Genomic DNA, 15,478 nt, shown 5'->3' on the forward strand with positions numbered 1-15,478 from the left:
GGCGACCCCGGTCATAAGGACGCGGCGCGCATGTGTGGCGGTGCCATGTGTGGCGCGCATGCGCAGCGGTGTCCCTATGCACGGCATGCATGCGCAGCGGTGTCCCCATGCACGGCGCGCATGCATGGCGCGGCGCGCATGCGTGGTGCCGCCAGCTGACAAAAAATGGCGGATCGCATTGTTTGGCGACCCCCGTGAAATGGTCGTTCGACCCCAAATGGGGTCGCGACCCACAGGTTGAGAACCGCTGAAATAGATCCTCTTGAACAAACCTGAAAAAAGATGCTGCTGCTTTGAATTGATTCATGAAAATTCTTAAAGCAGGTGAATTTGTTTGCAAGTTCAGAAGAATACAGAAAATAACTATAAATGAACTGTCAAGAACTACCTGTATTGCTTCCATAGGATGTCCTAACCTATGTTCATATCTGATAAGATTTTAGCAATCTATCCAAAATGTTACTGGGGGATCATACTTCAAATTTCCCCAAACTGGCAGTTCTCAAATACTGTATACTGGATTTCAAGGAAGCATGCATTCTCTAGCTTATACACTGCAACTGTAAATGGAGAGGCTTTTCAACAGGCTGGCTGAAGATTGTAACAATGACAATCACACATAATTGTAGGGCATGAGAGTAGGGAGGCACCATGTCTCATTATTCAGTGAAATGCACAAATAACAGTTGCATTTGCAAGTAAAATTCTCAGAGGACCCTTCAAATGATATGGAAAAGAGCAGGGGAAAGAAGAAAGTGGAAGAATCTTCTTTTGAAAACATACCATCGCAAATAAAATAATGAAGGGGAAATTCTTACAGATTACCATATTGAGTCTTTTGCTGTACTTCAGGAAGGATGTCTCAAACCCAGAGGACCAAGTTGCATTTAATAGACCACTATCTTACAGCAGGAGATTAAGGGAGCTAATTCTCCTCTTCCCATTTGTTAATGAGCCGTGACTCTTGTGAAGGTTAATGATGAGGGTAGCTAATCCTCTACTTCCCATATTCTATATAGAATTTTGAGGTTCTACACATATAGTTATGTAAAACAAGTTGCTTTCTCAGAATTTATTTGGGATATATGGACTTCACAGAAAAGGCATATATGGTACATGGCATTAGAGAAGACGACAGCTCTTTTTCTGCTTCCAGTCTGTGCATTTAAATAAGTACTAAATTTTGCAGCGCTATGCTGCAAGAATCTGGATAGGGTAAACTGGTCCTTTCTACTCCCTGTCCAGACCCCAACTCCAGCTTGACAAATCAGACCTAAGGATCAATACGAGGCACAAGGGCCCAGTACAAGTAGTCTTCAACTTACAACCACAGTTGAGCCCAAAATTTCTGTTATTAAGTGAGACATTTGTTAAGTGAGTTTTGCCCCATTTTACGATCTTTCTTGCCACAGTTGTTAATTGAATCACAGCAGTTGATAAGTTAGAAACCTGGTTGTTAAGTGAATCTGGTTTCCCTATTGATTTTGCTTGTCAGAAAGTTGCCAAAGGGACCCTGGGACACAGCAACGGTCATAAATGTGAGTCAGTTACCAGACATCTGAATTTTTATCAGGTGCTGACATCACCTGCATTTCCTCAACAAGGAACAGATGACTTAATATTGTTTTTCTTAGCATTTGTCTCACATGGTTGCAGGATCAGTTATTATTATTATTTTTTGCATTGCACTTACTTAGCTTTTACAGCAAATCTAGCAATCCACAATGGCTTTTCTTTATATATTAATTTGTGGCAGAACCTGATGCTGACTAAGGCTGAGAGGGAATGACTGGACCCAAGTTCACCCAGCTGGCTTCCGCGCCTAAGGGAGGACTAGAATCTCCTGATTTCTACTCCAGATTGAATCATCATTAGTCTTTAAAAACACTCTCTGTAAACCTACAGGGCCTGGGCTATGATAATATTAAACTGTTATGTTAGTAAGAAAGTAGGCATTACCTGTTTGTTCAGGTGTTAATATTGCTTTGCTGAAGGTTTTAGGGAACGCAGGACTGTTAAAGCTATTGCTATATGGAGTAAACCTTGCAACAGGACTATAAGGAAAAGCCAAGGATGAAGAGAAGAGACTCCGCCATCTACTAGCTGTTAGTGGGCACAGAAAAGAAAATATAGTTTGTATTTAGCAACAGAATGCATATGTATTAGGAAGTCAATATCACAAGAAAGATCAAACAGTATTGCTGTATGTACTTCTAGCGAGATAAGTCTCACTGGGAACAGTGCATTTTATTCCCAAACCAACTGATGTATGAGAGATTTATTAAATTTATTGGCTGCCTATCTTGTATCAAAACGAGATGCCATTTGCATGGGAGTTATGGACTGATAACTGAACTGATAGAATGTCAATAATTTTCTATAGGTTAGAGGGGAAAAACCCTGTGTAAGATAAATAAAAAAGAACCACATTTTGAAGGAAAAGGATCAAAATGGAATAACTAAAAAGCGTTTTTCTTTTCTTAATTTTTTAAAATCTCCTATACAATACAACCTAGTGTTGAACATTAGAACACCCCTTGGTACAAATATTTACCTATACAAATTATTTAAATTGAAATTTATCAGAAAAATAAAGGATATGAGAATATTCTGATTAAGGACAAAATGAATATATATATATACTGGAACAAGAACTTTAGAAGCTATAGTTTTTTAAAGACTAAGATCAATGTACTAGTATTGAGAATAACAAAGTCGTGTTTTAAAAATGCTTAAAAGAAATGTATTAATGAGCTTTTAATTATCATAGAGGAAAGTTTTTGAAACACAATATTATTGGGATTAACTATTGATGATAAACTTGAATGAGTGAAATTTTGTGATAAACCACAGATTCACTCATCAAGTAGCCAATACAAATTGCATCCCCTTTTTAAGCTTTTAAGCCAATAGATGTAAATATTTCTTTTTTTTAACCAAAGTGAAATTTCAAGTAACATAAATACCCATTTTTAATATAAACGTACACACTCCAGAGCAGACATTTTTCAATTATAATCATTGCTAAATGCTAATTTGGTATACAGCTAATGATGGACTTAATGATAATAATGATTTACTTAAATTATGCATGCACATATATGAGAAACACTTTAACATGTCATCTTAATCTTATTAAAAGAAAACCCAAGAAAAGTAAAAGCCGTTTTTAAGATCGATTTCAATCTTTTGTCCTTTTCATTAAAAGTCATAAAATATAAATGCCTTTAAAATGAAAAAGGTCTTTTGTGCCTTTGGATTGATGTCAGATGCAGTGTCATAACAACCTGATCCAAGGCCATCTCCTTGTTATGCACGTGCAGCCCATGTGTAAACATCATTCATTATTTTGCCACAATTATGCCTTTGAGAAGACCCACAGTGAACAAAGCTACTTTTATTGCAGCTGAGATTCTAAGAACCTCTGTAATAAAAACACAGCATTTGTAAAAAAAAAAAAAAAAAAAGAAATTTGGAAGAGGATGGACAAAGCATGTTCTAGAACTTTCCACTGTTCTTAGGGAAAGTGTGAAACGTATTCCAGTCAGTTTTAGCAGGAGTGCTTTCAAGAGGCACAGGGAAAGAAAAAGACTTCTCTTCTTATAAAAGTAATTTCAGAATAGAACAGAGGAAGGAAGTGGTGAAAGTATGAGGTATGAAATGTGTTTTAGGAAAAGTGATAAAGGTGCAGTGTTCCTCCACTGACTGTTACTTTATTTCTTTGTTTATTGTTTTTATCCCACCTCTATTATTTTTATAAACAACTCAAGGTGGCAAATATATCTAATATTCCTTCCCCTCCCATTTTCCCCTCAATAACCACTTGTGAGGTGAGTTGGGCTGACAGAGAAGGACGGACCCAAGGTCACCCAGCTGGCTTTCATGGCTAAGGCAGAACTAAAATTCACAACCTCCTGCTTTCTAACCTGGTGCCTTAACCACTAGACCAGTGATGGTGAACCTATGGCACAAGTGCCAGAGGCGGCATTCGGAGCCCTTTCTGTGGGCACACATGCCGTCGCCCAAGCCTTGCCTCTGCCTGCGACCCTCTCCTCACCGGCAGGAAAGTTGCCCCCGAGCGTGGCCCATGCGGAGCAGCACAGCCATAGGCAGCCCAGGCAGCCCAGCAGTGCTACAGCATCCAGGCAGCGTAGACAAGATTCTGCCCTCATGCCCCAACATGCACAGTTGATGCTGCGGGGCGTGGGTAGAGGGTGTGGCTGCTACGGCACTGCTGGGCTGCCTGGGTGATCTGCGGCAGGCCCTGGAGGCAGTGAGTGGCCCTGCGGGCAGGCAGGGTGAGGCAGAGCGGGGGTGGGGCAGGGGCGGGGCAGGGATAGGGCCAGTTTTTGGGCACGGTCTCTAAAAGGTTCGCCATCACTGCACTAGACCAAACTGGTTCTCTACATCCCCAGTTGATCAGTATATAGGTGCAGTAAGCCAGTCTATGCAAAACTAAATTTCAACAGTCCCTTTCCTAAAAGTTGCTACATCAGTTTGAAGGCTTTGCTCACATTTTACACACAATAGTACTTGAATCTGTTTGGGATGCTCTGTCTGGGGGCAAAGGTAGAATCTAACTTGAGTACGTTTCCACTCATTAATTTTCTGTCTTCCTTACCTTCAGCTCAAGTTGCTTTCACATAGCTCACCAGTCTGTCTAACTTTAGATAAGCAGTTCCCTTTAGATAGCTTTTCACTCAGTTTTCTTGGTTGGTGCATTCATCTTTCTACAGAGTCTCCCTCCTGCTGATGCAATGTCCAGTCTAGAGACTGACAGATTTCCTATCCTGTCTTGGGGGTTATCTTGTAGAAATGTATTGGTTTCTTTTTCTTTAAATCTTTCCTTTGTTGGCATCTCTACTTCAACGAGTTGCCAGTCAAAATCAGAATATCTGCAGGTTTTGCAAGATGGTAGATGCAACCAAACTATTGAATGCTGGCCTTTTTAAAATATATATTTGTGCAGGGCTTTGTGCAGTTATAGCTACCAAGTTGACTTTTGGCTAACTCTGCATCCAAGGCCCTCTGTTAAAGCCATTATTTTCTGCTTCAGGTTGAGAAAAAATTTTTTCATTTCCTTCCTTCTTAGAAACACTCTCATTGTTTTACCCTTTATCTCTTTGTGAATATTGATTTCTTGATGCCTTTTCATCTTCGTAACATACAATTAGACCTTCAATATAAATTAAGACATACGCAAGTGTCTTACTTTACAGCTTTTAAAAAGAGGGATAAACTTTGCTTGTATAAATCTTTTATTAAGCAACAGTTCAAAAGGGTTCACAATTTTTAAAGCACGATTGTAAAACAAACAAAAAAAGGGGACGAACTTTGGCAAAAACATCTAACCCAGATGAGTATGAAAAGAAAAAAAAGAAGGGGGTTGTCAATCGTCTTCACCAAAGAGTTCTTTGAAACACCAGAAGGACGGGGTCTCTTCGGATCTCAAGTGGAACCTCATTCCAGAGGGGAAGTGCAATTACAGGGAAGGCACATTTTCGGATTCCTGATAGATGGCATTGTTGCATTGTTTAATCAAAGGAATGTGGAACACATCAACCCTACCAGATCAGATTGTCCAGGTTTCTCTCTTGGTTTATCCTTTGCATTTTCTATTTGAGTTTTAAAACATCAACCAATTTATTTTGTAGATCCAGAGAAACATCCTTTTCCAAGTAATTCTCTTGGCCAGTTAGTTCTCTATAGAACCAGATACCAATTCTGGCATTATTGATATTGTAGCTACTAATCTCTCACTTTATTCTTCAAGTCTCCTTCAGTATTTTTATTGTTGTAACATTTTGTATTTTATAGGCATTCATATTTTCCTGTATCTAAAATCTTGAATCTCCTCTAGTGTCCAGTTTTTAAATCATGCAATTACTTATCTCTGTTATGTCTTCCCAAAAACCAGAACAGATCTATTCCCCACAAGAAGCTGTTTGTTCTTTTTAATTAAGTCCAAATATTTATTGTAAAAGTTTCAGTATTCCAAATGTACCTGGATTTTTAGCCTACTTATAACTTTCTAAAATCAAAATGATATTTTGCTGTTCATTTTAGATGCTTTGAATTTCTATACTTATAATTAGCTTTTTTTTGTTCAAAGTTGAAGGTACACTCACCCAATGAACACTTTTCGAACATGTTATTCTGAAGATCTCTAATAGTTTTAAGATAGTTAAAAGATAATTTCTGAAAGTATTTAGAAAGTAAGATTTCTTAACTTAGTGTCCTTTAAAAGGCTATACTATGGGTGTGAGCAAGATGGCTAATTTATTTCTCTTCTGTTGCTCAAATTTATAAAAACTGCTGCCTTTGTCTCTTGGCAAGGAATAATTGTCCAAAGTGCATGTAGGTGATCTCTCATTCTCTCCTTATTCATAGGGGTTTCAAGGAACCACTCTACTAATTGGTTCCTTGGCCTTTGCCACAATCATTATTTCACCATACTGTCAATATTGCACTCATTCACAAATAATCATTCTGAACCAACCTTCTATCTGGTTCTATTTATTTGAAGGTATTTTCTGACAAATCAACACACACATTCATGTACACGCTAAGTGGGAATTTTAAAAATGACAGTGATTATTCAAATGAAAACAACTCTTTATAAACATGCATCGGATTTTAGCTGTCTTTCTAAAAGATAAAGGATATCAAAAACATCACAAAGAGCTTAGATATGTGTCTAAAATCATGGGACAGAAAAACAGAAAAATTCCAGAGTCACACAAATTCCTAGCCTGCTCCATATAGAACAACATTCAAATGGCTGATCTTATACTGGTACTGATCTCTAATACAGGGCTTTTCAACTGGTGGTACACGTATCACCTGTGGTACATTAGCACATGGCAGGTGGTATGCGACCCTGCCCAACCAAGTGTAGTGGGGGAGGGAACGAGCCAGCACAGCGCAGGACTTACTGTGAGAGAGTCCTCTGGAGCTGCAGAGTGGCTGGAGTGAGGCAAAGGCCCCGGAAGAGGAATAAGGAGGAAGGGGACAGAGACAGGAGAGGCTATAAAAGGCAGTTTGGGTGGGAGAGGGAGAGAGAGAAAAAGAGGCAGCCTTGGGAGGAGGCGGAGTCAGCTCTAGCTGCACTGAAGGGAAAGAAGGAGGAGGAGGGTGGGGGGAGAGGAGAGGAGCAGGCTGGTCATGAACTGATCTACAACTTCTGTGGCAGCCACCTGTGTTGGCAAAAACAAAGAGGCAAGAAACGCAGCAGGGGAGGGGTCGCCCTCCACCAGGAATGAAGAAAGGCAGCAATGAAGAAAGGCAGCATCGGCTGGAGGTGAGGCATGGAGAGAGGGAGGGAGATGGAGAGTGGAAGGATTCTTATGTGCTTTTGTGACTTTGAAATTCTGGGATTTGTGCAACGTGGGCGTTGTGTTCTTAAGGAGTGTTTGGCAATTTCTATTTGGCTAATGGCTGATGTCTTGTGTTAGCTTCTATTGCTCTGCTATTGTTAACTATAAGTTTTGTTGCAAGGGATTTTGCAGTATTTTCTCCTGAATGGATTTTGCCTATAGCATTCCTTTACTTATGAATGGAGCCATTTGGGGAGGCTGCCTTAGCCAGCAGCCAGTACTTACTACATTTTTTTTTCTTAAGTGCTGGCTGCTGGCTCCTTAACTTTCCTTTCTAGCTAGTAGCTAATTCTTAAAGGGGAATGCACCTTTTAAAGCTAGTTTCCTCAGTAGCTTGTCTTTTCTGTCTCTTTTCCTTGTTTGATGAATATATGGAAGAGGGAAAACATGAGTGAGGGGTTCAAATTCTTCCTTCAGAAGGAGATGGGAATGAGAAAGAGGGAGGCAGGGAAGGGGGGAGGGAGGGAAGGAGGTCCCGCCTTAGCACTTGGCCACCAGCAGCTCTGCCATTGACTTTACTTGTCAAAAGGTTGCAAAAGGGGATCACATGATCCTGGGACACTGTGACCATCATAAATATGAATCAGTTGCCAAGCATCCAAGTATAAATCACATGATCCTGGGCATGCTGCAATGGTTATAAGTGTGAAAAATACTCATAGGTCATTTCAGTGTTTTGAACAGTTATTTTTGGTCATCACGTTTTTGACACCTTGCTAGGTGGTACTCGAATATTGCCATATCCTAAAAGTGGTACAATCGGTGAAAAGGTTGAAAAGCCCTGCTCTAATTAATAAAATCAATAAGAAAAGGTTTAGTTGAAAAAAAACAAAATAAATCTTAAGAGTAGAAACTTGGAATTACCTTGTTCCAGCCTGAAGCACAAAGAACGCTTTGCAGCTTCCATCTCAGGGCTTGGATTATCAAGAACATGTCGACACCATTGCAGAGGAGTCAGTGACTTTTCTTGCTGCATGATACCCTTAGCAGGTGCAGCATATAACCTAAATAAAAGCAGAGAAAAACTTTTATTCTTTGTAATGATGCTAGCTGTAATTTTCTACCTTTGGTGTTTGAAGATGAATTACAAGTCCTAAAACTATACAATGCTTGAAGCATATTTTAAACAACATTAGTTTTAGCCTTTTGTAAATCAAGTTCATGTAACTATTTATTCTTCCAAGAATGGAGATAACAGCGTATGTCCATCAAGTGAAATAATAGGAGCCAATAGTTAAGTTCCAAGCAAGCCTCGAACTGAACTTAAATACCATATGGGTAAATCCTCAACTTAACAATCGTGGCACCAGCCATGTGGTGCCTTGACTTACAACCACAATGGCTTATGACTAAAATTCTGGGCTCCAGAATTTTAATCACAAGCCATTGTGGTTATAAGTCAAGGCACCACATGACTGCACTTGATTTTACAACCATTTTTACAATGATCGTAAAGTGAGTCACCAGGATTGTAAAGGGAATCAAATGGAGGTTGTCAGCGCAATAAATCAGGAACCAGGGTTGTTTAGACTAGTGCAAGTTTATTCCGTTTTATCTCTTTAAAAGAATCTGAACTACTAATGGTCAGGGTTAATTGGTGATAGATAAGAGGTCAATGGAATTGAAGGAGGGGTGGATTTAGATTTCTTGTGAGTCTGAAGGGGCTCCCAACTGATGACATGCTCCCTGGGACTCAATTACGCAGAACCCATTGTGACAGGTGCCAAAACTTGCTTTGATTCCAGGAAACAGAAAAAGTATTAGGAAGTCTCATTCTGATTCCCTGGAATATAAGAGGAAAGGAAGAGAAAATGCAGTCAGGCTTGCATGTTGATATTACAGTTGCCTATCTCAGTAGAGTTGTAGTCTTTTTGTGGTGTCTGTTTTCTGATCTGGACAACCTCAAAAGGCTGACAATAACCTAATCTACTATTTATTAAATATTGTATGTTAAAATTCTTACCCAAACCACTATGAGTGACAAAGTCTAAATTGAATATGTATCTTAGGCATGTATCTAACCATACAGAAACACAACAAAGGAATAAAATCTAAAAGAATTATTAATTTGACTGTTTAAGATAAAAGCTTAAGGTGATTAGTGAAGGAAACACGAGTGAGGAGAATGGGAGCGACAAGGGGGAGATCAAGGGGAAAAAAGAATATATTAGAAAAGGCAAAAAGTAAAATAATTTCTTAAGTACTTTAGTCCATTCATTTAGATAGGTTCACTGCTAGAAATGATAGGATCAACAGGTGTTTGTGTTGTATACAGTCCAATGCTATAATATTCTATCTGGGTCCAAGTTTTTTCTTTATTTCATCTCTCCAACTCAGCGGTGGTAAATCCTGCAAGCACCTAAAAGGACTACCATACCAAAGCCACCCACTACTTTACATATTTAAAACATTCCTGCCTATTGTCTATGGCAGTGGTTCTCAACCTTTCTAATGCTGTGACCCCATAATACAGTTCCCCATGTTGTGGTGACCCCCAAGTGGGTGTGGCCACCAATAAGAGGGAGTAGGACAGCTAGGGAAAAGGGAAAAAAATGGCGGACAGCATGGTTTGGCGACCCCCGTGAAATGGTCGTTCGACCCCAAATGGGGTCCCAACCCACAGGTTGAGAACCACTGGTCTATGGGGATTCTCAGTCATCCAGGTATGGTTGTCCCAAAAGTGTTTTTTTCAGGAGGCAATTGGACTTTCTTGTGTTTTTTTCTGAAGACATTTTGCTTCTCATCCAAGAAGCTTCTTCAGCTCTGACTAGATGGTGGGGAGTGGAAAGATTTATATGGCTTGCAGGCAGATGGTCATTTGCATTCCTTTAGACCAGGGGTAGGCAACCTTGGTTCTTTTATGACTTGTGGACTTCAACTCCCAGAATTCCTGAGCCAGCATAGCTCAGCTTGGAAACCTCTCCCCTTCCCCTCAGCATGGCTGGCTCAGGAATTCTGGGAGTTGAAGTCCACGAGTCATAAAAGAGCCAAGGTTGCCTATCCCTGCTTTAGACAGTCTTGAAGAGTATGGTGAGAGAGTATGAATGGATTTCCAGAAAATATTGCAGACCACAGGAACCATTTGTCCTTCAGTTTGAGATACAGAGAGCACAGACTCATCCCCAACAGCCTGTGTCTGTCTTCAACAATGAAGGGACACAGGGTAGAAAACATTCTGCAGCCAAGGAGGCTCCACACACATTTGCACCACTTAGGTGACCCTGAGGAGACAGGTGAACCTCCAAATGGTTTCAACGATCCTGTAAAGCAAGGGTGTCAAACTGTCGGCCTGTGGGCTGGACGCTTCACACGGAAGCCACGCCCCCCATTGCCAGCAATGGCAAAACAGTCCCGATACGTTGCGTGACGTCACATGACATCATGAGTTTGACATGTCTGCTCTAAAGGAATGCAAATGACCAGCTGTCTGCAAGCAATATAAATCCTTCCACTCCCCACCATCTAGTCCAGGGGTCTTCAAACTTGGCCCTTTAATGACTTGTGGACTTCAACTCCCAGAATTCCTCAGCCAGGTACGCTGGCTGAGGAATTCTGGGAGTTGAAGTCCACAAGTCATAATAGGGCCAAGTCTGAAGACCCCTGATCTAGTCAGAGCTGAAGAAGCTTCTTGGATGAGAAGCAAAACATCTTCAAAAGGAATACAAGAAAGTCCAGTTGCCTCCTGAAAAAAGCACCTTTGGGATTCCTGCCTATTCTTAATTTCTTGCTGTGCCATTTTGATGGCATCTTAGAATTGGTTCTGCAGTATATTTCTGCATTTCAGATTTGATATCTGAGTGAAATTTTTAGTATTTACCTTCCACCACTTATTGTACTGTGTACCCAAAGCTTCTCTATTTCAGATTTTCTTATGCTCCGCACTTAGCAGCCATAAATTATTGCTGGTATGACCATGTGCTGAAAGTACTTTGGTATTTTTCATATATTGGAAGATTGAGTGGTAGAGGTAAATGTTTAAAGATCTAGGCCGCTGGTCTTCAGCATGATATCTCTTAATCAATTGAGTGTATGGCACTGATTTCTTGGCTAAGTTAAATATAGGAGTTGACATTCTCTATTTACTCATTAGCTAGTTTCATTTCATGGTATGGTTAGAATTAGATTCACAAGCACTGGGAGACTTTTCTATTGATTTTCAGGACTACTGTCTTGAGTTATTTTAAACATTACTCAACTTCTTAGAGACTGCAGCTAATGATACAAAATGTCTCTGATGAACCAATGTGGTTCCATTTATTGATATTGATGCCTTTTATTTCCCCAGATGGGTTACTTAAATTCCAGAATATTTTACAAAATGGAATTCTTAGCAAATTGTTCAACACTGTGCAAGAGTAATACAATTATATGTAATGTCCTTTATGGATAAATGCCTAATGAAAGCTTATGGTGATGTTAGAAGTGTGTCCTTTTGTATACAGATAATGTCAAATTAATAGCTGAGATTCCGAAAAAAAATGCGCTGACTGTGTGATAAAATGAGGAATACAGAACTGAAATATAAATGGTATTTGATATGGGAAAGAGTGAGTGATGCTTCTTCTTTCCACACAAATCTACATGTACTTTTCTTTGGAAGCATTTTGAATTTCGCAGGAGGCAGGGTCAGAAGGTATGGTTGTAAGAAAATGAAGAAGTATGAAACAGTATTCTCTTCCCAACTTCTCTACTCCTTCTGAAAGGACTAAGGATTTTTCCTAAATGACTGCAGTTTTTCTAACAATGGAGGAAAAGCCCATCAGCTTTGCTGACTGTTGAGGTTTATACCCTTTCTGCAATATATCTCAAATACTACCTCCATTTTTATTATTTTTGCAGGCACCCTTATAGCTTTGTATCTGTTCAGAAATATTCTACTCTAGGGCCATATCACCACGAGGGTTGCTGACCACAGTACTGAAATCCACATGCATTTTTCCAAGCCATGAGATTTCATTCCTCCCACGGAGGCAGTATTACCCATTCATTTTCAACTCTACTTCCATTTCAAACATATATGCTAAACCACGCGCTCCAGACTGGCTTATTTGAAATCCCCAGCTTTCCCCATTTTATCATTTCTTCCCTACATTACAGTACGGTGTTTATAACTGTCTTATTTCAATCAGCTTCAACCTAGAATCTTGACTAGTGCACCACGTTTATTCTGCACGTTATACTCAAGGAAATGCAGCGAAGAATGCAACACTAACATACTCCAGTGACTCGATTCGTGCTAAATTTCTTTTAAGAATTTATACTCATGCCCATTTTCAGAAACAATCCTTAAATGCATATGCATATTCATGTGTGGGGTTTATCCACCAATCAAACACAAAGACAAGCCCAGGCTTCCTAAATCTTTGTTTTTAAACCGCACAGGCAAAAAGCAGGTTGGAAGCAAATGGAGGACTTGGAAAGTAATGGTTGAAAAAAAAAATCAATGAGACAAACGGAGATGTTCGGACAGGGAGGCCAGATCTAAACAGCAAAAGAAAAAAAGAAAAGAAATCAGAATCCAAGAGGACTGGGCAGCTAATGGTGGAAAAGCGAGCTTTGGAAAGCGCCAGCTGGATACAGAAAGAGGAAGGGGTTTTTGTCAGATGAGGAGCAAGGAAAAAGAGGGGGGAAGCGCCAGGGCGAGAGAGACAAACCCTTTGTGCGGAAAACTTGCGACGCGGTCGGCAAAGATACCCACCAGGTTTCCTCTTCCTCGAAGCGCGGACGCTCTTCTTCCTTTTCTTCCCGGCCAGGGCAATCGAGCCCCCGAAGATCCAGGATTTCCACCTCATCCAAAAGGCTGGCCGGAGTCAGAAGGATGGAAGTGGCGGCAAGGGCCTCGTGGGGTCCCCCGATGGGGGACGGCTTGAAGTAGACGAAAGGCTCGGCTTGGCACACGAGAGCTGGCGCTGGGCTCGACCTGCCGGCTGGCGGGGAGCTGCTGCGGGGGACTTGTGCGGCGGCGGCAGCGGCTATGAGCCGCGGCTGCAGAGGGCTGTTCGGGCTCAGTCCAGGCGCTGAAGAAGGCGAGGTGGCAGCGGCTCTATTGCGCAGCTGCTCGTTTTGCTTCTCCAGCTTGCGCACCAGCTCCTGCAGCTTCTTCACCTCCAGCTCGGCGCTCACGGCACCCGGCTTCACCTCCGCGACCATCGGTTTTACCAAAGCGGCCTCCATAGCCGGAGGCGCCTGGGAATGAACGCAAGAGCCTCCCTTCTTCGGCGAAGACGAGCCCTTCCCCGGCGTTTTTCGGCAAGCGCACCTTCTCCGGGCGAGCCAAGGCGCAACAGCAATAGCAACGCCAGCAGGCGCACCGCACCGCACGGAGCCTCGGCGGGCAGACACCACGCAAGCGCAAGGAAGAAACAAAGCAGGGCGGGGAGACACCCTTGCGCTACGCAGGGCGGGGCGCGCTGGGAGGTGGGGGGGGTCTCCTGCCCGAGATGAGGGAGCTGGAGGCAAAGCGCAAGGGCGAAGGAAGTGTCGGGCTTCTCCTTTCTCATCGCCGAGCCGGTGCCGGGAATGCTCTGAGGCATTTATTTTGAGGCAGAAAATGGCGCGGGGAATTTTTGCTTGTTCGATTCGAAGCCCGTCAGACGTTTATTTCAGGAGTTCTTGGTGCTCTCTGAGCTTGCTTTGCTTGCTTTGTTTCCTTTCAGACGTTTCATTACCCACACTAGGTAACATAATCAGTGCTAGGGTAATGAAACGTCTGCAAGGAAACAAGCAAGTCCAGAGAGCACCAAGGACTCTCTCATGTTAACCCTGAGCTACAAATATTCTCATTTATTAGAACCGGATATTTTCGTCCAGATCGTTTCTCTTCTTAGAGCCTAAGGTTTGGGTCCTCCGTGGGCATAAGCACGTACGTGGGACATATTTTGCAAATACAACAGTGCTGCGGTATTTCCTGACAGTGAGAACAATCAGTGAACGATTTGCCTCCAGAAGTGGGTGCTCCATCACTGGAGGTTTTTAGGAAGAAATTCGATAGCCATTTGTCTGGAATGGTATAGTATTTCCTGCCTTAAACAAGGGATTTGACTAGAAGGCACCAAGTCCTACAGTCCTACAGTCCTACAGTTCTGTGTTCTCAATTGACTAACCATGTTGAAGCAGGGAATCCTATGTCCAAAAATGTTCAAGTTGCTATATCCCAAAATAGATATGCCATAGTTGAACCAACAGAGAAAAAAGATCAAACTCCAAATAAACCTGCCTTTGATATGAGCCAAATATGACCCAGCAGTGTGTGGTGGCAGCCAAAAAAGCCAATCCAATCATAAATTGTATTAACAGAGGGAGTGAATCAAGGTCAAGTGAGATACTAGTACCACTCTAAAAAGCCTTAATAAGGTCACATCTAGAATATTGCATCAAGTTTTGGTCCCCACACTATGAAAAAGCTGTTGAGAGCCTAGAAAGAGTGCAGAGAAGAGCAAGTTAATTAGGGACCTGGAAGCTAAAACATACAAAAAGCAGTTACAAGAACTGGGCATGGCTAGTCTAGTGAAGAGAAGGACCAGCGGTGATATGATAGCAGTGTTCCAATATTTAGGAGCTGTCACAGAGTGGAGGGGGACAACCTATTTTCCAAAGCACCCAAAGGCCAGACAAGAAACAATGGATGGAAACTGATTAAGGAAATATTCAATCTAGAAATGAGAAATTTTCTGATAGTGAGAACAATCAACCAATGGAACAGCTTGCCTTCAGAAGTTGTGGGTCCTTTGTCACTGGAGGCTTTCAAGAAGAGACTGGACAGCCACTTGTCAAAAAAGGTATAGGGTCTCCTGCTTGAGCAGGGGGTTGGACTAGATGACCTGCAATCAGATCCTTTCCAACTCTGCTATTCTGTTAAACTTGGCCTGCCATCAGTAGATTCTATTTGAGTATGGGAAGAGTGAAAATCAAGATCAAAACACCGTATGTTGCAAATTAAGTAAATATACATATATATATATATATTCAATAATGATGGTGAAAATGCGACTCCCGGGCATAATTATAAATGGAATGAATAAAGTGCGTTCACCAGGAGAGTTTAAAGTTAAAATACTTTAATTAAAGTATTTTACTATATTAAAAGGTTGCCAAGCTTTCGT

The 15,478-nt window shown here is 41.4% G+C and overlaps 1 protein-coding gene across 3 annotated transcripts in view; it reads right to left on the reverse strand.

Annotated features, from left to right (window-relative positions):
* SLAIN1 (SLAIN motif family member 1) overlaps positions 1–13,885 on the reverse strand; it is a 28,019-nt gene extending 14,134 nt beyond the window's left edge. Inside the window, exons 1-3 of one of the 3 annotated variants that reach the window (XM_039337683.1) lie at positions 13,075–13,885; positions 8,241–8,380; positions 1,960–2,103 (exon numbers count right to left, since the gene is read on the reverse strand). In XM_039337683.1, coding sequence (XP_039193617.1) covers positions 1,960–2,103; positions 8,241–8,380; positions 13,075–13,550 — 760 coding nt within the window. In that variant the 5' untranslated portion in view covers positions 13,551–13,885. Of the gene's footprint in view, positions 1–1,959; positions 2,104–6,935; positions 6,950–8,240; positions 8,381–13,074 lie in introns of those variants that run through there. The other 2 variants (XM_039337686.1, XM_039337685.1) reach the window with 2 other exon arrangements.
* Positions 13,886–15,478: the final 1,593 nt, after the last annotated feature.

This window comes from Crotalus tigris, unplaced genomic scaffold (assembly GCF_016545835.1).
Source record: "Crotalus tigris isolate CLP2741 ecotype Arizona unplaced genomic scaffold, ASM1654583v1 scf7180000017685.4511686, whole genome shotgun sequence".
Lineage (NCBI taxonomy): Eukaryota > Metazoa > Chordata > Lepidosauria > Squamata > Viperidae > Crotalus > Crotalus tigris.